This window comes from Lonchura striata, chromosome 2, assembly GCF_046129695.1.
Source record: "Lonchura striata isolate bLonStr1 chromosome 2, bLonStr1.mat, whole genome shotgun sequence".
Lineage (NCBI taxonomy): Eukaryota > Metazoa > Chordata > Aves > Passeriformes > Estrildidae > Lonchura > Lonchura striata.
In genome coordinates this window covers 41,476,508-41,500,736 of record NC_134604.1, presented here as the reverse complement: position 1 = coordinate 41,500,736, position 24,229 = coordinate 41,476,508, and the positions used below count along the sequence as shown (strand labels likewise).

General features: G+C 33.8%; 1 protein-coding gene across 8 annotated transcripts in view; it reads right to left on the bottom strand.

Annotated features, from left to right (window-relative positions):
• Window positions 1-24,229, bottom strand: part of CNTN5 (contactin 5) — a 591,904-nt gene that overhangs the window by 117,353 nt on the left and 450,322 nt on the right. For all 8 annotated transcript variants that reach the window (XM_021529320.3, XM_077781341.1, XM_021529327.3 and 5 more), the window contains 3 exons: window positions 9,812-9,993; window positions 2,813-2,949; window positions 1,111-1,240 (listed from right to left, as the gene is read on the bottom strand). In XM_021529320.3, coding sequence (XP_021384995.2) covers window positions 1,111-1,240; window positions 2,813-2,949; window positions 9,812-9,993 — 449 coding nt within the window. The remainder of the gene's footprint in view (window positions 1-1,110; window positions 1,241-2,812; window positions 2,950-9,811; window positions 9,994-24,229) is intronic.

The window sequence follows — 24,229 nt, the reverse complement described above, 5'->3', positions numbered from 1 at the left end:
CACATACAAAAAACAGAGCAAAAGAATGCTATAGCTAATAGGTTTGTTGAAAGAATCACAAATGACCAAAAAAAAGTGATGGAAAGAGAAGAATCACTTGCCTTGGCTTTAAATTTTGTGGCTATAAAGAAGTGATTTTATAACTTATCAATGAAATTCTAATGTTGGCCAGCTAGGAAATAGCTGAAATGTACCAGAAATGTTATTTTCAGAAAGAGCCAAATGTTAGCTGAAACACAGTATATTTCTGCAATAGCTTTGTTACTCATTTGACTAGGACTTTATAGGAATAATTCTCATGTGCAGTTCTAATTTCTGATATGGCCATTAAATGATTTTGGTGGACACCTTTCTTCCTGCTACATCATATTTTAATAAAGATGATCTTACAAGTCTGTCTCACTTAATCCACTGGAAGGGCACTTATCACTATTGTTCCATTGCACATTGCTACACTTTGCTTTAAGGAAAATTAGAGTATTCAAATGTTCTTCAAGTTTTTCTTCATTAATTACCTGCTTCAGCTTTTGGATAATGACATTTTTATCATATTTCCAGGTAACACTATGCAATGTATTTGCTTTTCTGTGGAGGCTATTCACCCAAGAAATGTAATTTATATTATTCAATTAATTTTGATGATTTCATAAGAAGTTTTCTAAAACTAAGATCATGCACCTTTGAATTACCTTTGTATTACCTTAATTACCTTTGAATAATGGACAAAGTAGAGATAAGAAACTATTTTCAGCAGAGATTAAAATACATTTACTTCCTCTAAATTTCATCTCCTGCACATGTTTGTGGGAGTAAAAAATATTTTTCCCATTTATTTGAACTGAAATAGCTTTATATGACAAATATTTACAAAATGTTACTGAGTCAGTTATGTATGAATGACAATTTTTTTTTTTTTTTTTTAACAGAAGGCTCTACACTCTCTGGGGCAACAAAGGACTCACCCACATATAAGTAATAATAAGAAAAAGAACTTTTATCTGCTCTGCTGTTTGGACTGGTAGAAGCTGTTTCTTGTCACATCAGCCTAAAAAAAAGAATTAATTCTCAAAAAGGGAGAAAGGAGCAGTTTATTCTTTTCCAAATACTCACCTAAAATCTTCAGCTCAGCACTGGCATAAATCGTACCATACTTATTTTCTGCTAAGCACTGATACATTCCAGCATCTGAGACATTTGCACTATGGATCATCAGAACACCATTAATCATCTCAATCCTGCTCTGTAATAGAATTTAAAAGTAATTTAAAAAATATTCTATAAAAGCAAAAAGGCACTGGAAAATTTCTGTGTTATTAGCTTAAGGTGAAGCACCATAAAAGGACCGAAAATAAAACTGAGCAACAAGTTTCCTTGGACTTACATTTTCCTTTTTATACAAGAAATTACAAGAATAAAAAGTCAACATATATTTGACAGTAAATATTTTCAGATAAATTCACTAAATTCAAAGCTTCCTTTTTTCTGGTTTTGTATTTTTTTTTTTTTTTTTTTTTTTTTGTTTGTTTGTTTGTTTGCTGTTACCCTTAGATGATTTTTAAAACCAGCTCATACTGGGAACATTAAGGAGGCAAGAAATCATTTGTGGATGTAATATGTCTGATAATCTTCAAATATATAGCAAATTTTTGGTCTCAGTCATGGTACTATTTTTATAAAAGGAGAGATATGAAAGATTGCTTGCATAAGCAAGAATTAAAGGGTCCAATTGCTTTCATCATTAGTACAAATTTCTAATTCGAAAGGCCCAGTAGCAGAATATAATTACCACAACTGGAAGAGAAGGGACATCAATAGCTGTTTATGTAGGGGAGTATTTAATGAAGCTATAATATGAGTAATTTGAACTACTATTACACAACTCTAAGTTTCATTATAACAGTTGTTGTAAGTTAAAATTGATAAGGCATAAATTGTTTGGGAATGCAGAGGAAACTATGATAAAAAATTCACTTTGTTGTAAGCCCTCACCCAGCTCAAAGTAAAATTCAATTTGAAATTTCAGAGCCTGGAGAAACTAATGGTTTGGAAAATCAGAGAACCAAAAAGTAGAGATATTTAAATTGCTTCAATTTCAACACTAATAGCTCCATCTAAAAAAGCAGAAATGAATAGAGTAATCTTATTTTCAATGCCTCATATCTTCAAAAGTAAACTGTTTTATGTTTCCTTTCTGGTTGTTTGCATAATTGGTTGGTGTTCCCAGATAGATAGAAGGGACATTTGCTGGAAAGGAAGACATTACATCTTTTATATTCATAAATCCATTCTGTGAGTTCATTTGTAAATATAGCCATTTTCTCCCAGAATCTAACAGCTAGCTTTATTTTAATCTGGAAAAATAGATTAAATAAGTTTACAAAATTTTAATTACTCCAAATAATTTGAGACTATAAAATTAAAAGGTATTAGACAAAAACCCCAAATGATGTGGGATGATTTTTTGATGATGCAGTGAGAGAAACAGAAAAAAGTGAAATAAAAGACAGACCATGCCATCAATGGTCTATTAAAAGAAAAAATAATTTTATTTATGTCTAATTCTAAAAAATATCAGGTGATTGTAGTAAAGCACTTTACATTCTAGGAGCCTTACATGAACCATTTTTAATGGTCTTCATGATAAGTTCTGTTACTTGCAGAGAACAGATTGAGTTGAAAATGTAATAGTCATTGTACTTTTTGAGTTAACCAAACAGTAATTTCTTAAGAACTTTTCAGTACTTTCTATAACTGATTCATCTGAATGAAAGGAGAAGCATCCAACATACAGGTGGCTCCTTGTCTAGTGTACCTGTGGCCAGAGAGGAACTCCATTTTTCAGCCAGCGATAAGTCGGCCTTGGCTTTCCAGTGGCTTTGCATTCCCATCGGAGCTGATCTCCACTGTCTAATTGGGTGTCATTGAGTTTCTCCACCCAGTGTGGGTAGGCTGCAAGAAAAAATTGCCATATTAACTCAAAATTATAAAGTGGTAAGTCTCTAGCTGATGTGCAAAGACATAATCAATTAAAACGCTTAAACAAATGGCCTTTACAAGACTTACATTACTCTCAGAACAAAGCACACTGAAATAAAAAGGCCCAAATCAAAAGAGAAAATGATAAAATTAATAAACTCCAAACTTTAAAGGAAATGCTCTAATGGTACCAGGTAGTGAACAGTAACATGGCCAACAATAGAAACATGCCTGATTTAAAAAAGTCCAATGGATTAAATTGTAGAACTATATATTATTGAGTTAATTATTCCTGAATTTAAGACAAATGTTTGATAGTCACAATAGAACATTTAATAACTCACAAGGCCTAGGATATTTGAATAGTGGTAAGGAGGTTACTTGTCATAGGCTGTGTTTCATGTAGTTTTCTCAGTTTACAAGGAAATTATTTATTTAGCTAGAAGTGATTGGGAATTTGGAAGATATTCGCACATATTTTTGTTAGTGTCCTAAGTTTAATTCATATTTCAAGGGAGAATATGTGTTTAACACTTTTAAGCACAGAACCCATGAGATTTCCAGCATCCAGCAGGAGCACAAATTACACAGTAAATCAATCTTAAACCATTTTTTTTTAAGGCAGACAGTTGATAGCTGTATATGTGATCACTAGTACCTAAATTTCATTAAATAATCCATCAAAAAACAACAAATATTTTTTTCAGAGAAGTAGAACTTTAATGTGGCAGCCAATCAGATAGCTATTTGTAGGATCCTATAATTTGGAAAATATTATATGACTCAGTGAGTAACAGAGCACTGACATGCAGAAATAAAAATGTATGCTTAAAAGCCAGCTTTTGGGTTTTATACTGTAGTTATATCACTTTGTATAACACAGAGGGTGGTAGATGACAATAATTAACTTGAGGATATCAAATATTAGTTTGGAATTTTTTTTGTTGTTTGGTTATTGTTGTTGTTGTTGTTTTTCCAAATCATAAAGAATAAATAATTAAAAGGCATTGCTAAAGAGATGTAAAATTCTGCATGGTGTGAATAGAAGTCCAGATCTGTCATAACAAAATCTCTGCTTCAAATGACAGATAATTGATAATGTACTTACACATGGGGAATTGAGTTTAAAAATAAATCTTTGAATCTAGCTGGCATTTGACTGGTCATCAATCAAAGACATGAGAAGATATGAAAAGGTGTGACAGGTGAATAACTGCTTGTAGCTTACATCTTGTGCAAGGCTGATAAAGAAAGTGAATGAGCTGTCTATCATTCCTAAGCAGGGAAAAGTCTGCTTCAGAGTGCCAGACCAGACATTTTGTCAGAAGCTGGGAACATATTAGAAGTATCACTCATTTCCATTTTGGTAGAGGAAAACAGAGAGATTGACCCAGCCCCACTCCCAAACCCAAGACAAAAGAACCTCTGCTTCCTTATTCCTCTTATTACAGTCAAGGCAATGCATGAAATTCTCTACGTGTGCTCTGCTGTGCTGAATGTCTTCTTCCTGAAGTTATAAAAAAGGGTCCCACAAAAATCTGCAGAAAGAAACAGGTTTTGGGAATCTCTGTTTATTTGTTCTCTGTTGTCCTAAAAATATAATTTAATTCCATTGTATAGCTGCTGTTCTCATTTTGAGTGCTTCAATATACAAAGGAAGCATGCTGAGAGGAAATTGTTTCCTTTGAAAATAACTACATTAATATGATTCTGGAAGATGAGACAGTTAAATGTGTAGCAAAAAAAGTAATAAAAGACAGCCAGTGGTACCATGAAATCACGCAGTTTCAAAGAGGAGCTAAACTGTTGCTATTTATATTTATTTATTTTCATTATTTTGCTTTTCTGTAAATTTGACCCAAAACATATATAGACTCACATTTCTATGTTGAATTTGAGCTCATCATGAACCAGAGTGTCTAGAAAAAGGTATTCACATTTTTACACTGAAACAAAGCTTCCCCAAGCCAGCCTGCAGACTTGTCCTCTTCAGAACTGCTGTTCCCTACCTTTTGTCTGTGGCTGTCTTGCTAACACAATTGTGCCACAGGTTTTCTTCTGAAACTACAAACTAGCAAATCACAGTAGTATGACCGACTGGTCAGAACAAACTTTTTCCATTAGTTGAGGTATTTCTACATTAAATTTTCTCCTTGTAGCCTAAATGGCCTTTGGAGTCCGATTTTTCAAGCTGTTGAACTTGCCATCAGTGAAGGCAAGATTCCCAATCCTTTGAGAATAAAGTAGCAAAGTAATAGGTTGGTGTAGCTGGAATAGAGCTAAAAGCATGATTGAGAGAAATACTGCTCATCACTTTTTAGCTTCTATTTTTCTCTCTATGTACTCCTTACTTATCACAGAGAATTCCCTCTCGGCTTGTTAGCAAGGATCACTCCCCATAAAATCAGAACCCTTGTTCTAAAATCCTATCAGTACTTTTAAAGTTGAAACATTTAACTGAATGTACAACCTCTGACTCAAATGTACCATTTTTGGGTGTTTCTTTTTAACAAAAGTATCTTAATATAACCCTGATATATGTGTATGCAAAGAAAACTTCATTCCAGAATCACACTTTAATTAGAAAATTTAGCCAGATTTCAAAAGTAATAAGTCCTTTTTTTTCCTTATAAATGCAACATTCTTCTTGGGAAAAAAAAAACAAAAAACAAGTGTCTGCCTGGTTTTTAATCTGTCCAGTGAAGAGTTGACTGTGAGAAGAGAAGGATGCATTTTAGTGTTCAGTAGTCTTTATGATTGTTGTGCCAGAACTCTATACAGTGTTTCTGAGATTTTTAAATCACCAACCAATCCATGATTTATTTTATGCTGCAGTTCTGCACCTGTTTATTCAAGAATGTCAGAATGTTTTACAAATATAAATCAGCAACAAATCTGCAAGCTTGCAGGCCAATTTTTAAGTCCTCTATGCAAAATGAAATTAAGGTGCAGAAAATTTCGATTATTTCTCAATATTTTAATCAGCTTTTTGTCTGAGACAAAATAAGCAAAAAATTTTACATAGACAAATGACTTAAAATAATGTCCTAAAATGTCAATGAATACAGAATTTGTGATGAAAAAAAATATTTTCCTGTATATGAGATTATTTGGGAAGAATAAAGTAGGAGAAGCATATTGAGAAAAATAAGTGAGAAAATCAAGATAGAAAATTTAAAACTAATTTACTTTTTTTACTACAAAATCTCTTCTCTTGCCAGTTTTACTGTGTGGGACTAATGTGTGGTGGCAGGAGTGGACTTTTTTTCCCATTCAATTTTTATAGGAAAGAAATTAAAATAGATTTTAAAATCAGTATGGTCAGTTACACTGCATTACAGAATATTCCTGCTGTCAGATGCTTGTTCCAGTCTTCTGTTATGGCAAGCCTTCCCTCCAGGTGCCAGGAAGGCACTGCTGTGTGCAGGATGAGGGAACTGATACAGCCAAAAATGTGTTTTTGTAATCACTTCACATCATCACCCCCTGATGAGCCTAGCAGTAGTGAGTAGGTAACATGGAAAAAACCCCAAAAATTTAAGAGTGAGAGAGGAACAAGAATTGGTCATACCAGTGCTTACCATTGGAGAAATGCTAGAATTTGAGGAGAAACAAAAAGGCTAATGGAAAATTTATCCACTCACATTTTCATTTTTCTGCTCTCTTCTATTAATTAATTTGAGCTTAAATAAAATTTCATGGAAACTTACAGGATGAGCAGATCACTTGTGGGAAAAATCACACCTCTCAAAATAGGTTGCAGTGCATAAGAGGATGCCTGGCATTGTAAAACTTATGTTTTTCATGCCTACAGCTGAATTTCCACTAAGTGCTGAGACTACAATAATCTGAAGTTGTCAGCATCTGAAACATTGCATTCTGAACAACATCCAAATTGTCAGCTGCATCAGGCTGTCACGGTGTATCTGGATTGCAGCAGCAGGTAAGAAGAGAAAAATCCCTAGTCTGTGATTAAATGTGACTAGACAGGCAGACTGGGTGTCCTGGGCTTTCTCCAAAATGCTCTGTGGTGACCCAGATCAGATGCAACTGACAGGATGAAGAAGATTCAAACAGGCAGCGAGTGAGTTCCTACAGAGATATGCAAATTGCGAGACCGCAGTATGACACAGCTGGTCCTACACACTGCTCTGAAATTTTACAAGAAACCCCTGGTAAGGAAATGACAGCCTACATCTGAATTTCTGAGCCAAAGTAATCATTGCCACCTGGAGGAATAATATGTCAGTGAAAAGACAGTGAACTTACAGGTAAATAATTCATGTTAACTGTTGTTAGGAACAAAAGGTAGAGTAGAAAAGGCCATTTCAGATAATGCCCCCGAATCCTGCAACAGCAGCTGTTCAGCAGAGGAAGCTGAGAGACTTGTGAAATAACCTGTAGCTCATTTTGTGCAGAAGCCTTCTCACAAAAACCCTTTTACACCTCTGGAAAGAGAAGCTAAGGTTTGTAGGCCAGTGAGACACTGATGCTCTGTTCATGAGCACTGAAGGCTGAGAGTGGGGAGTATTTTATCTTGAGGCCAAGAAAAGGCACTTGTGGGGGGCTAGTAAAGTCTGTGCTTCTTGTCCTGTGTATTAGGATGGTATTGTCCATCTGAAAGCCCTCTGTAACCTGTTCTGACCTTTCTGTCTGCTGATGCAGATAGGTGAAATTTAATGTACTAGTCTCACATATCTGTTAATAGAGGAATGAGATAATAACTCTTCCTAAAGTGTTAAAGAAATTGTCCTAATATTATTGCAAAAAACACCAATGAGCTAAATTTGCGTTCTATGCATAAAGACAGAGACTCTAAAAATATAATTTAGACAATGGTGAAGAATAAAAAAATTCATATTTCTATCTAAACAGAATAGGACAAAACTAATATTGTAAATATATTTCATGGACTTGATCACCACCTTTATTCCTGCTCTAATCTAAAGGCTAATGAGAGATAAAGAGTTGTGTAGAGCACTACTCAGTTTGCTGTCATTTTATACCACAAATCTGTATGGTGCTCTTGCAGAAATAATTTCTTTTTATAGCATATTGGCTTCTCTCTTGAAGAGCACGTTTTATATTCTTTTAACTCTGAAAGAGGGAAGCAGAGATAATTATAACACTTTTATGCACAGCTTTGGCATCTAGTAGTTTCACAGCTCTAAAAACCAGGTAGGAAGTGTATGAGCTGTGATATATCTTATAACTCAAATTAAGTTTTCTGAGTTTCTAATATTTTAAGAATTTTAATATTGTCAAAAAAGACCAGCTGCTAAATTCCCCTGGCCTTCAGGTGCATTGCAGGAGCTGCTATACTTTCATGGAAGTAATTTATAGTAAGAATTTGAGAAATATCAGTGGAGTATTGTTATAATAGGAGGCATAGAGTAGGTGGTGGGCTTTGACTGCTGTTTTCAGCCAAAATCTTATAAAACCTTTGCTGCAAGTGCAAGATGGAAAATCTGAAATTAAATGCACAGACTGTCATCTTAACCATCACATAATTTTTCCAGCATTTACAAAAAAAATGGAAGACAAAAACCTGTCCTGGTCTCTAGGCGGAGGAGAATCAAAAGCAAGGAAAGAAGTATGATTCAGAGATATGCTGATACTTGCTAAAATAAACTGAGTTAAGATAAAGACATTGGAAGGCCAGAGGAGACATAAAAATTGATTAGGGACCTGAAAATACTGACACGTGGGAAATAGACTAAATATACTATCCTGGTCTATAGTTATTTGATGAAAGTGTGCAACAAAGACAGAGAACACTTTATAGTTACTAATGGGGAGAAGGCATTAGGAACCATGGGCTGAAATCGGGAAAAGAAAATCAATTGAGAGAAGAAACTTCTTAGACATATCCATTAACTTGAGGATGTATCTAAACTGCAGCATTTGGGATTTTACTGGCTGGGATCTTTGAAGACAATTCAGTTTGAAAGATCTCTTGCATACCCTCCCACAGTAGACCTTTTCTGCTAAGTATTTAAGGTTGTAGGGTTCATGGAATGATAGAAAGTAGTGTGGCTTAAATTTATTAAAAGCAGTGGGACTCAAGCTTACATGTGATATATGCCAAACTTTGACTTGTAAGTATTCATGGTATGTGTTACATATGCTTTTGTTTCTAGACTCTAGAATGCAGCAACAGTATAATGGAATTCATGTGGTTTGTCAAATGTTTTTATTTTCAGTTTTCCTTTTTTATTTTCAATCTGATGCATGACTCAATCTTACTTTTATGGTCACTCAAAATTTTATTTTGAGTCTTAGAAAATGTTGAACACGTTGTGAAAATCAGAACTTTTTGAAATTGTGCATGCCTAGATTAAGAATTTTCAGGAAGAAACAAATCCGTTTTAAGCTCTCATTCCAGTACACTGACCATGACAAAGCTCAGCGGCCAAGCATGGCATAGTTAAAATGTTAATAATAGTGTGTTAATAATCCTAAAATATCTCCAGTATTGTTTTCTGACAGCTAATTCATATTTAGGTTGTATGTCATTGTTATATTCTAATGGACAGGAATAGACTTTTAAAATTATAGCTATGCTGTTTAATTTAAAAAAAAATAACAAATCCCATATAAAATGGTATTTAAATCAAATCTTCAAAGGAGTCAACATAATTTATGTTTCAGACCTTAATGCAATACTAAGGAATAATAATATATAACTTAAATCAAAATTATTGTTGGTATAAGATGTATACTCTATATATCAAGGTATCTTGTTTTTGCTGAACCTTGGAATACTTCACGTGTGGCCAAAGCCTTAAGTGTGGACAAAGCATTTCAGGACAATACTGTGTGCAGTTACACTTACTGTATACTTGTAGCTGTCCTCTGAAGACATTTCTTCCACGAGAGTTTTCAGCCTTACATTCATACATTCCTGAGTCCTCTAGCTGCACATTAGGTATTTCAAGCACAGCTTGGGATTTTCTCAGGCGAGCTTTACTTGGATTATGACCATTAACTTTCCTCCAAGAGATTGTTGGAACAGGGCTGAAATATTTAGTAAAATTAATGTTAACACTCTTCCACTATTGAGAATATAGATTCTGTTATCTGGTAGTTTAAACACTTAATAATCTAAGTAGCAATAAAACATAATCACAATTAAGGTTCATATAATGGTTGATCTAGTTCACTTTCTATAGGGAATCCTTAATAAATGGATTGTTACACAGAATGTGTCTCTTTCATCCACAGGGGAGGCTGTTTTTACTGAGATCAAATAAATCACTTGAAATCACTCTCTCTAGAGTTTCTTTAGCATTCTATGCTTTACTGCTGAATGCTGCCACTTGATAGGTCAACACAAATAACTTTGAAACTTGGATGAACTTAGCAAATTCAAAAACATGGCAATTTTCCTCCAATGAAACTGCAGTTCAGGTCAATCAATGAAAAGATCTGTCTAGATGGAGAATTTCTTTCTTGGGTAAATTTAAGTGGCCACAGGTACGGAGACATTTTTCTTACAATATTCTTCAAATTACAAAACTGGTTGTGTGACAAGACGTATTAATGGCACAGCTGTTCCTGTCTCACAGCATTACACTCTTCCTTGTGGCAGCAAAAGGGTTTTTCACTGCAACTTGCTGTTCCACAGTGGTCTGTGAGGACCCTGGGTCATTTATATTCATACTTGGGGAAAAAATGCATTAAATAGTGTTTGCACTCATAAAATTTTATTTTCAGCTCAAAAACTCATCAGCCATTGTGCACCCAGTGATCCTTATGGTACAGACATACATTTTTCTAAATATAGCAGGTATTTATGAGGGGAAAAAATAGAATTATCTATAAAAAAAAATATTTGATTGCAAGCTGAAAGCTGGACTGTTTCGGGAACTCCACAAGAAACTTGGACGACACCATAAAAGAAAATGGAACATTTTGAAAAACATGTATTGTATTTATTTCAAGTCTATGCTTAGATATAAACACAGGGACTTGTGTCAGTTTAGATGAGGAATATCACTTCATAATAGTTCAAATTTATTTAGTTTAAATTCAAAACTGCTATGAATTGCTGTCATGATTTGCTGACTTTCACTTACTGTAAATGTATGAAGTTTCATTAAGAATATCACCTTTCTCTTAATTTTTCAAGGTATCCAGTTTGAGACACAAAAAATAAGCATGTGACAAGCAAGTTCTGGTTATTCTTCAAGCAGTTGGAATCACATGTAGTAATGTGAATTACTGCAGTTTTACTCAAACATGCAGACAAGATGTTCCAAATTCTAGTACTTTATAGAGATTAAGACAATTCTCATATTTGTCACTGATTATCAGAAGACTTGTCTAATTTTAACTCCTGAGTGCCACATATCACTGATTTTCATTGAGCCTATTAACATTATTACCTTATAAAACCAACTTATAGTCCCATATGGAATTAATTTTAATATACAAGAAAGAGAAAATAATTATTTCCCTTATCAGTTTGCTGCACTGATTAATTAAACTGACAAAATGAACTTTATTGTGAGACATCTCTGACACATGGTCCCTAAAATATTTTGTTATTATTGCAAAATGATCTTTTATCACTGTCCTCCACAGAAGAAATACCTGTATGGAATATTTTTTTGTTTCTCCTTGCTAAACAAAACTGGCTGGTCTCTTTTCTTTCCAGCACTCCAATTATGTATATATATTTCTTTTTATAAATGTTTTTGGATCATGTGATGGGTGTGGATAAAAAGACCTCTTTTTTTTTTTTTTTTTCCTCTATCATCATAGAAACTTTGTAGCTTTCTCGTTTTTAACTTTAAATTAATTTTTTGATAACTGATTTCAAGTTATGGTGTCCTGTGGTTTTGGTTTGCGGGCTCTTCTGCAGATTGTATGGTTCTAATTTATAAAGTTTGTTTCCTATAAGAAGTTATTTTACATATTTTCACTTAGAAGATCACAGAATTTCCCATTCTTATATGATTTAAGTACTTCAACATGTTAAATTTTAAATATGAAGGATAAATAGGATATTTGTTTCTGATGCACTAATAAAATTTTCTGTCTTAATCCCACCAGTTATGTTCTTCTTTTCATATTTCTAACTACATATTTTATTTGTTATACTTTAATAGCTGTATGTATATAACAGATGTAGTACAAATAACAATCTTAGTTTCTTTTTCTCCATTATTTAACTCTCATATTTAATCTCTTATTGCACACTTCATTCTGATATTCAAATTTAGACTCTTCAGTGTCTTGTGGACATCGTGCAAGTCTTCTGTTTTACATTCAGCTTAAAGAGCTAATTCCTTTTATGCTTGTCCTGTTTTTATATGGAATATAATCGTGTCATGATTTCTGTCTGCAAAACATCCACAATGGACAGGTAAGAGTTTAACTGATCATTATTTATCACAGCACAAATCCACAGTAGGAATAGCAATTCTTTATGTTGGTACAGTGTAATAGGACTCAGCAACTGCTGCTTTATGACTGAAATGAGTGTGCAGATACACTTTACTTGGGACTTTAAGGGTGTCATGCTTGCTGCCTTTTCATAGTTATTTGGCCTTCAGCCTTGCTTCCAGTAAAATCAGGGACAAAAATGCTTCTTCTCTATTGCCATGCAGGAAAATAGGTTCTGCTGAATAGTATTAGTAAATAGATTTTTTTTGATGGTGTTATCTTTCTGAGAAAAAGTCAAGAGGTTATAAACCATGAAAATTGTCTCATTTAGCTGCTATGAGATTATTCTGAAATTCATGTATTTGGAAAGTTTCCTTTAAATTGCATTTAAATTTTTTTTTTTAAATTTGCTTTTGCATTTCCTACAGCAAGTAAATGTGTATAACAGGGCAAACACAGAGGAAACTGCTTGTTTGGGTCATTAGGAAGCATATTTTAAAACAACTCAGTTATTTCTCATCAATATAATCTAGTAAGTGGAATTTTTCAAGGAGATAAAGTTACTTTAGTTGTGCAGGTTTAATGATTTCAAAGGAAAGTACTCCCATATTGCAAATCAGTATTTGCAGACAACTTGTAGTTCTGTTTAATGACACTTATTTTCCTAGCATAACTCACAAGTGACATATGAATATTACGTCTGAAATAAAAATATATCTATACCTATTTCTTCTCTGTGACTTCTGTGAGAATGAAATGAAACATATGAGTGAGGATGTGAAAGAATAAAATTGTGTGACTGTTCTAGAAAACTCCTAAAACTAACATATGCACATTTTTAATCTTTTCAAATGATGCACAGCTTTTTGAAAAATAGTATAAATACAGAAATATTTCTAGCATAAATATGAGCTTAATGTAATATGCATAGTTACTGAATCTTATAACCAATATAATCCATTTCCATTTTGGTCTCAGCAGATATTTATGGGAATACAGTTTCCTTGTTTATTGTAACATAATTCACATTCAACTCCTATGAATAAATTGATTTGAGTTTCATTTGAGTTCAAAGACAAGATTTCTCCTCACTTTTGGGAAAATGTCCTCTGAATACTACTGGTTAATCTTAGTACCACCAAGAAAAACTCTATTTGATTTCAGAAATACCATCTTTAAACTTGTCATTAATCTAGACTCAAATAAAAAACCTAAATGCTCCCTGGTGACTGTGATAGACATTACTTTAGGCTTGTACACTTTGAATTTGAAGAAAATATGAGTTATAATTTTACCTTTGCATTTAGAAGACATTATAAGAGTCAGTTTTCAGCAGTATAATATTTGGGATGAGCACTGTTGAATTAGTAGGAATTCTTCACATATTTCAATAAAATATAGAAATAAAAACTTTTTAAAAAATTATTGGAAGCAATTCTTCTTCCTGTCAATTTCATATGTGAAAGAATTATATGACATACCTAAAGTACACGTTTATTTTGGGAATGGGGAGAGGTAGAAAGAGTAATGTCTGAAATTTAAAATACCCTTTCCTTGCATCTGAGCTCTTAGGATTTCAAGGATATCTTAAATAGGAATGCATAGATTACGTTTTCTATACTTTCATACTTCTATACAGATTGATGTGATATTTTGAAATATTTTATCTATTACTGTAATTTCAATTCTGCTCCTCATGATTTCTCTTTACCATGCATCACTGTTCTGAGCTGCGTCTTCAAACCCACAGGTGCACATTATAATATATCCTGAAAATCTCTACATGTCTTTGGAGACTAGAAGAACACTTTATTTCTTTATGCCTTCCTGTATTGCAACTGTGTTAAATATCTTTAATTATTATAGGATAATTATGAAGGTTAAAATGTTTGAGGACTGTAATGAAATTCTCTCTGTCAGATGTTTTCCAGGAATGCCTACCAACCATGGACATCTCCCTTTAGAATGAACATTATCTATCTGTTCAGAGTTTTATGAGACACAATAACCACTTTTCCTTTCATTTGATTTTTAAAAGATAGTTGTTACTCATGAAATACAACAGCTGTGATTATGGTGGTTTAAAAATTAAAAGAGAATAGAAGCAAATGATGATAACCTTGAAACCAGAGTGCAGAAACAAGTCCAGGTATTCAGGTTTCTTCAACAGATGCCCATGATTGTGCTAAAAGTCTATTGCACATATGAGTGTCATGTATTAATGCAGACATGCTTTACCACCACTATTATCTTGTTCTTTATGGCACAGAACAAGGATAGTGCCTGCTTGACTGCATATCCAGCTCCACAGCATTTTCTTCACACTTTAAATTATGGTATGTTAGAGCATCTCTAGCATCTAAAATAGTGCCATGTATAAAGGTGATTCATTTTCTATAATGGTTCATTATTTGCAGTGAATTATACTCCAGAGTTCCTCTTTACTGGTTGTTCAGAGACTAAACTGATGTCTCAATCTTCACACTTGACTATTCAACAGCTAAATTTAGATAATGTAACTGTCCAATACCCTAAGTTAGATAATATGTTAGATGACAGTTTTGATGATTTAAATTTTTTTCCAAATTCTTAAATTAGAGTTAATCATGACCAAATGAGTCACCTGATGAAGGTGAAATCAAATGAGAACAGGAGAACCACAACAGGCAAAGGTATTGGTTTGACAAGTAGTGAGGAAAGTGGAAAAGCTATTACACAACCTTTTGGGCTTGCATTTAAAAGTTGGGTAATGGTGTTTGCTCTTGATGAAATCGCAACAGTACAGGTAAAAAATTAATATGAAAGAGCTGAACATCTTCTCCTATATATTCGGTGTTGTCCTCATTGCAAAACTCCATATTATAGTCCTGTCATCATAGTATTGTGTATGGTATTTATATGGTGGGATTGAGGAGGTATTGAACCATCATGTCTGTTAAAAAATGATGGAAATTTGCTCTGTTTTTCCCATCCAGTAACCATTTTTATTAGTCTCTCTATCACACCCTACCTCAGCATGTGGCCTGGGACATTCTGAAGTGGACATTCTTTTTAAGCATATTAAAGATATAACTGGTAAATTATCACCAACCTGTGACTTGATCAAGGCTGTTGAGAAGAGAATCAGAAACAAATAGAAAAGCAAAAGACATATGTGATACCTGCTGTTTTACTATAGGAGATAATACCTGAAGAATACATGATTTTAAGAGACAATGCTTTGAAGCAGAAAATTTCTTTTAAAAGATGACATGCATTTGGCAGTTGTTCATACAGATCTTCAGGGCCTCAGTACTGCAGTAGAACTGCAGTATTTGCCTTGTGTTAAAGCTATTTCATAACTGAACTTTTGTTTAATTTCTCTCTTATAAATTTTGTCCAGGCAGATTTTCTTTAGCTAGCACATTGATCTAGGATGTCCTGGCTTTGCTGTAAAGATATGACCAGTATATGTGTGCAGATGCAGAAGATCAGGAAGACTAGTTAAAATGAGTCCAAAAATCCCAAAAATTGTGACATACCATCAATAAGGATGCAAATGTAAACACAAATCTAGCATGCCTAAAGAGTGCAAGAAGGCTCTGAACCTGCTGATCAGACACAGTTTGAAGACAATGAGTGTGATGATTCCCAGAAGTGCTTCATTTAGGGCTCTTGTGCCATAATACCATATAGATTTATTTATTTGTGGCAAATCCTGAAGAGAAACATAACTGGTATCTCTGGTGACCTGCTCCCAAGAAGTGCTAGAATTATTTTCCTTCTGATCCTCTCAGTCTCTGACACAGAGAGAAAGTCTACACATGTGCTTCTGGACAGTAAGTTTGAAATAATAATAATAATGAAAAAACCTCCTCAATCTTTAAACCTACAGCAAAGCTGCAAAGCTGTGCAAGCTACTGAACACAATTTGTAGTAATATTTATACATTTTCTTTGATGGTTCTGAGAGAGAAAGAAAAGGGATTGGTAATATTGTTTCTTCAAGAATGATCTACTGACAGGGACTTAGTTCAGTAGGTTGTTCTCCAACTTCCCTTATGCCATACAGTAAAAGCAATCAAATTTAAATTTTAGATTTAGAGCGAGGCAGAACGAGGCCTGAAAGTGCTACTTGAGATTTACCAAAGAATCTTTATTACATTGCTATGAATTATTGCAATATTTCTAACAGTATCATAAAGTCTATTTAAGAACAATTCCACTTAAAAAAAGAAAGAAATAAATCCAGCCTGAAAACCAGGAGCAAAATACAGTCTGGATCTAGCACCTTACAACATAAATATTTATTCAGCATGAGCTAAAAATGAACTTGAAATTGATGAAAATCTTAGAAATATTTATTTGGTATAAACAACATGTGCTATCAAAGGGAAAAAATAAAGGAAGAGAATTCTGGGTCTATTTTTGTCATATAAACAAACTCAACTTGAAGATGTCATGTCTGTGTTTAAAAAGGTTCCTTTCTCCCATCACAAGCATATCTTGAGGGGAAAGAACATCCCTACTCATAACATTGACAAATGCTGTTCTGCAGAGAGTGTTTATTTCCCTTTTGCAATTATTTTATTATCAATAAAATTTAAAAGTGGCTTTCACAGCTTCAAGGTCTGGCATGTGATAAGATTAACAAAATATTTTTCCAGTAGAGAGAATTGGTGTAAAGGGTCATGGAGTAACATGATTTTTTGTCATATGGAACTTAGGAACAGGTATTTCTATATCAATTTTTGTATCTATCGTGCAGTTTCATTTTGGGCAAATAATGAAACCACATTAATACCCTATGGAATGTTTTCTCTGTTTTAAAAAGAGAAAACAGACAATTCACGTCTCTGTGTCCTGCAGATGAAAAATAGAACATCACGCTAAACCTTAGTTTTGATGGTAGAGGCAAATTACTACTTGTGCACTTCTACACTGTGAATTAGCTTGAGGCTTGAAAATGTTAATTTACTAGCTTGCCTTGTTCCTACAGTAATTCTGCTATATGTAGGAAAAATGACTAAATATTTCAATCCAAGTTCCAACAATGTATTGAATGTATAGCATCTAGAATGATTTGCTTTATTAAATGCCAGATTACCTTTAATATCAAAGGTGTTTCTGTGTGCCACCATTATTGTGGGAAGAGGAAAGGACTGTTTTGTGTTCATGGAAAAGTACAAGTAGCTTAATATTTTCCAAAATACAATAAGCAGCTAAGCAACTAAGCAACTTCCAAGGCTGAATGGCTATTCTGTGAGCTGTCAGAATTCTTAGCAAAGAGGCACTCACTCCCTGGAAAGTTTCATACAGTTGTCCAATGAAAAGACAGCTTATCCTCTGGGAGAAAAGTACAGATGTGCTGACATATCCCAAATGACAACAGAACTGTCATGCTTAGCTCTAAAACAATGAAGCCTGATTTATAATCCCTTATGTTGTGGTGCTTGTTTTTGTATGCATACATGTATACATATATATATGCCAGTGAAACATGCTCCATTCCCAGGTTTATACCCACTCATGTCAATGCCCCTGGGTTTCAGTGAAGTGCAGTTAACAGAGGTTAATTTTAAGTTGGAGTGTCACCAGCCCATTAGCTCTCTACTCTTTTGAACAACACCACAGCTGAAGCAAGATGAGGATTCATGCTGATGAAGAGGAGACTTAGGTTAGATTAGAGACTGATCCCAGAATAGAAATCCTCATGAGACCTTTTTTGACACTGGATTACTGGAAAGGGGTCTGGTTACAGGAATACTTTGTCTGGCTCTCTTGACAGTTTGTAACAGGAGATGCCTCCTGCCAGTTCTGGAGGACAAATCTTGGAAGACCTGTTTGGAAATATTCAAGACCAGTAGGTAATACTGGATTTGCCAAGATAAACCAACAAGAGGATAGAAGTCAAGGAGAAATATGTGGAAGATTTGGCTGATGGTTTTAACTGGTGGTCTGGAAGTAAAAAGCCTTATTTTACAGATTTGAAGAGCAGAGAAGGTTAAAGTCAGTTCTTTGAAGTTTAGAAATAATGATGCAATGCTGGAATCTTCCATTTCCCTGTGGTTGGTTAAAGACCAGATGAATAAATGCATATGCTAGATAGGAAGTGTGTAACCTAACTCATTATAAAATTATTGTTTCTGAACTTCTTGTTCCTCCAAAAATCACGTTTAATTATGTGGTAGGTGAAAAAAAGAAAGGAATCAGGTACTGTAAAACCTCTGACCAAAGATTCATTCCTGAGTGCCTTTAATTCTCTTTTCTGACTTTATTCTCTTCATCATTACATTATTTGCCCAACCTCACTGAAACAGCCCTTTAAAAGGTTATCTTTTTACACCTGCCAAAGGTTTGCAATATCTAGAAACCTGCTTCATAGCCATTGCCTTGTGTCACTGGTTTAATGAACCACACTAGCAAAAATAACTTCTTCAGAAACTTCATGCAAACATTCTCCACAATTATAGTTAAATGCTTTTCACCAGACCATAAAGATTTTTTATTTGGTTGCTCTGATCTTTGCTTAGGTACTATACTCACTTATTCAAACACTTTGCCTTTATTTCTGCATATTGAAAAATATTTAGTAAGCTCTCTCTACATAGATTAATAGAATTGTCTGAGTTGGAAGGAAACACAGATTATTGATTTCCAGCCCCACTGACATGTGCAGGGACACCTGCCTCTAGACCAGGTTGCTCAGAGCCCCATCCAACCTCATCTCAAACACTTCCAGGAGGGTGCATACACAGCAGGTATATAGTCTGCAGTGAAAATATTGATAGTGACACGAAACAAATAATAGAATTTCTAATAAAAGATTGAAGATCAATTAGAAAAGTCTGGTAAAAGGAAAACAGGCACAGAAGGTGACAAAAATACTATATTTAATGGATTTAAAACTTTGATCATTAACTAAGTATATTTCAAAACAGAAATTTGTTTTGACATTGCCAAAATAAAATAACCTAGCATTTAAAAAGAATGTTTGTGTATTATGTGTATTCTACCATTGTGCAGAAATAGCATAAGCATAAAATAGTCTCTCACAAATACAGAAAACAATCAAATAAGATAAGTGTTTGTCAGCACTATTGTTTATTGATGCTTTTGATTCAAATATCTATGTGTTGATATATGTGGTTTAAAAATAGTCATAGTATAAATTAATGGATGTATAAAACTTTTTTGTTTTTAGCAAAACAATCATTTTGGCAATCTATACAGCCCTTATTTTAAGAGCAAAGATTGAAAACTCTGGTAATCTACAAGTACTGCAATACCCCAGATTTTGTAATTTGTTTTAATGAGAAATAAAAGATGATTACTCACTCAAAATTGGCTGCTGGCACTATCATAATACAAATGCTATTTTTTTTTTACTGACTAAAGCTAGAAAGCCGATGAAATGTGACTTTTATATGGAAAACAAAATAGAAGCCTGGTGCACCAACAAAAGTGCACTAAGGAAAAGACTGAATTGTGAGGGTCAGGTGGGGTGTGTGCATAATACACAGTTTAAAATTTAAAAATCTGTGTGAAAGAGTGAGAGTAAAATTATTCATATAGAAGCAAAAAGACAGCTTAGGGTTATATGCTAGAAAGAATAATAAGAGGAAAAAAAGAAAGATGTTTCTGACACTTGCACTTTTTTTGCTTTCCTCTGTGGCCAAGGGTCTGGGCTCATTGAAGAGGGCAGAAACTTACAGCTTTTCATGTCAACTTGGACAAACCAGTTCTGTAACATTTCTCAAACTATGAAAACTTGTTCATTTTGAGGCTTTAAAAAACCCAGTATATTTCCATCTATACCTGCCTTTAAGTCCCGTATTTAAAATAATAGTGTTAAAATTATTTATGACATAAGTATGCTCCAAAGTCAGGAAGAGCTGAAGAATACTTGGCTGGCTGTCACCAAAGTGCTTCATTAATGAATGTGTCATATAGTGGGGATGGAATTTAGAGTCCTTTTGCATATCAACAGCATTAATTTCATCTCTTTTTAGTGGGCAGCAAAATGAAGGCACCAGAATTATTTCTTTGGTTAAAGTACATGAAAAGCAAATTAAAGAATGGATCAGTTGCCTCTAGATGTTCCTGAAAACAAAGCCAGTAACATTTGAGAGAAAATGAAAATAGAAACCTTCTGTCATAAAAGGCAGTGTCTGAAAAGTTGCATTTCTGGAGCAGGAAAAGCCAGGAATGCTGTAATTTGTGCAAATGTCAGCTAGGAAAATTACATCTTCTTCACCAGAATTTTTCTGGAGAACCAGATTGTGGTCTGTCTTCCTGATTTACATAAGAATTCTAAGGTCTGACACTGAAATGGACATAAAAAATCAGGATTATCTGAACTACAAACAAAAACATCATTATCAATTAGCTCATTTATTACTTTTACAAAAAAATTAACTTGTCTTTTTAAATAAGAGAAGACAAAAGCAGTGAAAACTGTTTTACTCAAAAGCAAACATTAACATATTGCTGTTTAGAATATTTTTTATTAATTTAAATATTTTGAATTCCTCCATTCAGATTTCTTCCTTTTCTTTTCAATTATTTATTTTAACAACATTTTATGTAAATACTAATCAGGATGCAACAATTTTGCAAATTAAAAAGAAGTATATCTGTTATTGTGAAAAGTTAAAAATAAATGCACACTGTTAATACCTTGTTATTGCAGTGGGTTTTAGCATGCTTTTTAAAAAATATGACCCCCTTTTTGGTTAGGGAATTCAAGTATTTTTAATAGAAATAACATAATTAAATGGGTGGCAGAAAACATATCTGTATGCTATATATAGGTACATATATGAAAAATAGATGTAACTGAAACATAAGTTGTTGTGTAGATGTGGCAGTGAAAATGTCTATAAAAGCAGCCTCGGGCCAGCATTATATATCCAGCACAAAAGGTCACTAATTGCAAAATGCACACTGATATATATGCAGTAAATTTTATTTGGTTCCTCTGTTTTTCATGTCTTGTTAAACCTCAGCAGTAAATCACTGATTTATGCAGTGATTTCTTAGACAATGACTGATGCTCATGATAAGAATCATTATCTTGTGCAAGTTAGATAATCTTGAGATAGTTCACTCCTTACTTTGAATTCTTTATCAGCTACAAAATTTATTTGTAAATGGCATCAGTAACATAATATTTTCACTTGTAACTAAATCAGCTACATATGCTTGGTTCAGAATAAAATCCTTCTCAGAAAATTTTTGTCTGTCAAGCAATTAAGATATTTGACTTTAGTTTGAAGGCAAAAGCTTCAGAGCTTCAATTTATTTAATTATTTCAGCCATGGTGACTGACAATGCTAAATAAACATTAAGAAATCATTAATAAATCACTAATCAGTAACTAAAGAATAGGCTCTTCCTGGAATATTTGCTACTTCAGAAAATCTCACTGGAACGTTTGTCATTCTCACAATTACAGTGGAAAGAACAGAGTGTTTCAGATAGCTAAATTAAAACATGAGAATACCAGCAGCATATTGGTTTTAAGACTGTAATAAACCTAGTGTTATTTACAATAAGAATTCAAAATGCCAAATTTCAAAATACTAAATAAAAATGGAATAAATTAGTTGTTGATTCAGTTTAGCAAATGGGACCCATGGCAATGTAACAAGCAACAACTCCTACAGGGCATTAGGAACAAGAAATGGGGACAAAAAAAGAAAATTATGAAAATTAATAGGAACTTTGATGCATTTCTACTTCTCACCTCAGCCTCCAGGTTTCAAATAGTGCCTGAAATGTCATTCATGTAATTATTACCACATCAAGTTGAAAGCAATTTCAGCTCAGCTGATTTGATTGTGCATTAATGGCTGGGAAAAGAAGATAAGGAATGTGCATGGTAAAAATAGCTGCCCATTACTATATAAATGGGGTCTTATTAGGTAACCTTGAATTCCTTCATCATTCAGATGGTCTTGATTTTTTTGTTTATTAAAGATTAACACCAAGTAAAAAATAGGAAATAACGTAATTCTAGTCCTTCCTGTCAACTTCATCTTCCTCTCTGAATACTGATCGAATCTTTTTGAGAGATTTTACTAAATCTCACAGTGCTGGAGGTGGAAGGTATCAGTAGGTCTGTTTCTTGCCTTTCAGTGATGGTTGCAGAGGACAATGTGTGTCATACCTCCTTTTCACTGGAAAGTTGATTTGTAATCTGTCAGCAACTGCAATTTAATTCCAGTAAAATGAGGAAAATAAGAAGTAATATGTTGGTGGCTTCTTCAACCATAACCTAGCGTCTAAAAGGGCTTCATTTCCAACTATTATTTGGCAGTGTTTCTGACAGGAGAGAGCCTGGAGCCATCAGCTTCTACAGAGCAGCCCTTTTCCTCATTTATTTCTGCATCTCAGGGAATCTCTCAATTTATTGCTCACCAGTCCTCTGTCATGGACCTCTTTCCTCATCTTTACTACATAAAACATAAGACTTGTGTTCTACTCTACAAAAGTTCTTGTCTCACATGTGTTCTACTCTCACAAAAGTTCTTGCTTGCATTTATGTTGGGACTGAATTTGTAAAAGCTGCTGTCACTAATGTTTCCCTCCACGTGGGCTATGGTCTCCCACCTTTTGTTTGGACTGGTTTGGCTTTGTCCTGCTTCTTCATCAACTTCACTGAATCTAAAGAGATACAACTGAAAAATTTTGTCAGAATTTCTCTTTTATTATTTGTGTATAATTGCTGTTGACCTGCACACTGAAAGCATCTTGGTATTGGTCAAACATGAAAAAACAGCAAGAGGGAGTAAGTTTCAGACATATATCATCCAGTCATTAATTAGGAACTGCTAAGAGAAAAATCTGAACAGAAAAAATCCAGTGACCAGTGACACATGGAGAACAAAAGGACTTAAAATACCCTCTCAGGTAGAAGAGACAGGATTTGAAAAGTCACTCTGAAAAATGAGACCTGCTGAACAAGCTGGAGGAATGATCCTCAGGAAAACAGACTATTGTCTTAAAACTCCTAACCTATGTTTTGTTCCTCCTTAGGTAAATAAAAAGAATTATTATGTAAGATATAGTATTTCTCAGACTAACTCTTTTGTGAAATTCCTCCAAAGGAATTACAGAGAAAAATCCTTCCCTTATTTTTTAATCAAGGCCATGCTGTAAGAAACTTGTATGTTTTTTGATAAACCATGAACTATAAAAGCAAGCAGGATATGTGATATTTAGCAGCATAATTTTGGAGACTAAGGGGAAGATGTCCAAAAGAATAGCATTACGAAAAGGAACTGAAAAGAATTCAATATAGTGAGACTTTTATTCAACACGCCACACAGAATTTGATGAGATACTTTGGAAAGAACCCTACCCGTTATAATTTTTTAGATGTCTCTAGAGAAACATCACTGAAGGAACACCTGTTTTTAGCAGCATATATGTGAAGAAGAAAGAATCTCTTTGAATCACTAGAAATTACTCTTAGTTCTGTCTGCCTGTATACTAACATTTCCATCCTTATTCTTGGGAACAATCATAATAGTTACTTGAGTAACTAATAGTAACTACCACCACAAAACTGAAATGTTATCAATTTCATCCTGTATTCTGTAATCTCAATACTTCTAGAAGTAATTTTAGTTTCAGCTTCTCATACCTTTCTCTTCCTGAACTCTTTTATCTACAAACATCTCAAAACCCCTTGACATGAATAGCAAACACTGTAGTGCTATTAGGTCAGGTAGAAACTATAGAGTGGGTGTTGCCACAAAGTGTGTTAGGACATGATCAAGACATTGTGCTCTTAGCTTTGTGTATAATAATGAATATGGGGGAGGGGAGAATACTCTGCTAATGTTTGTTTATTCTCCAAATATGACTTTTTTACAGGA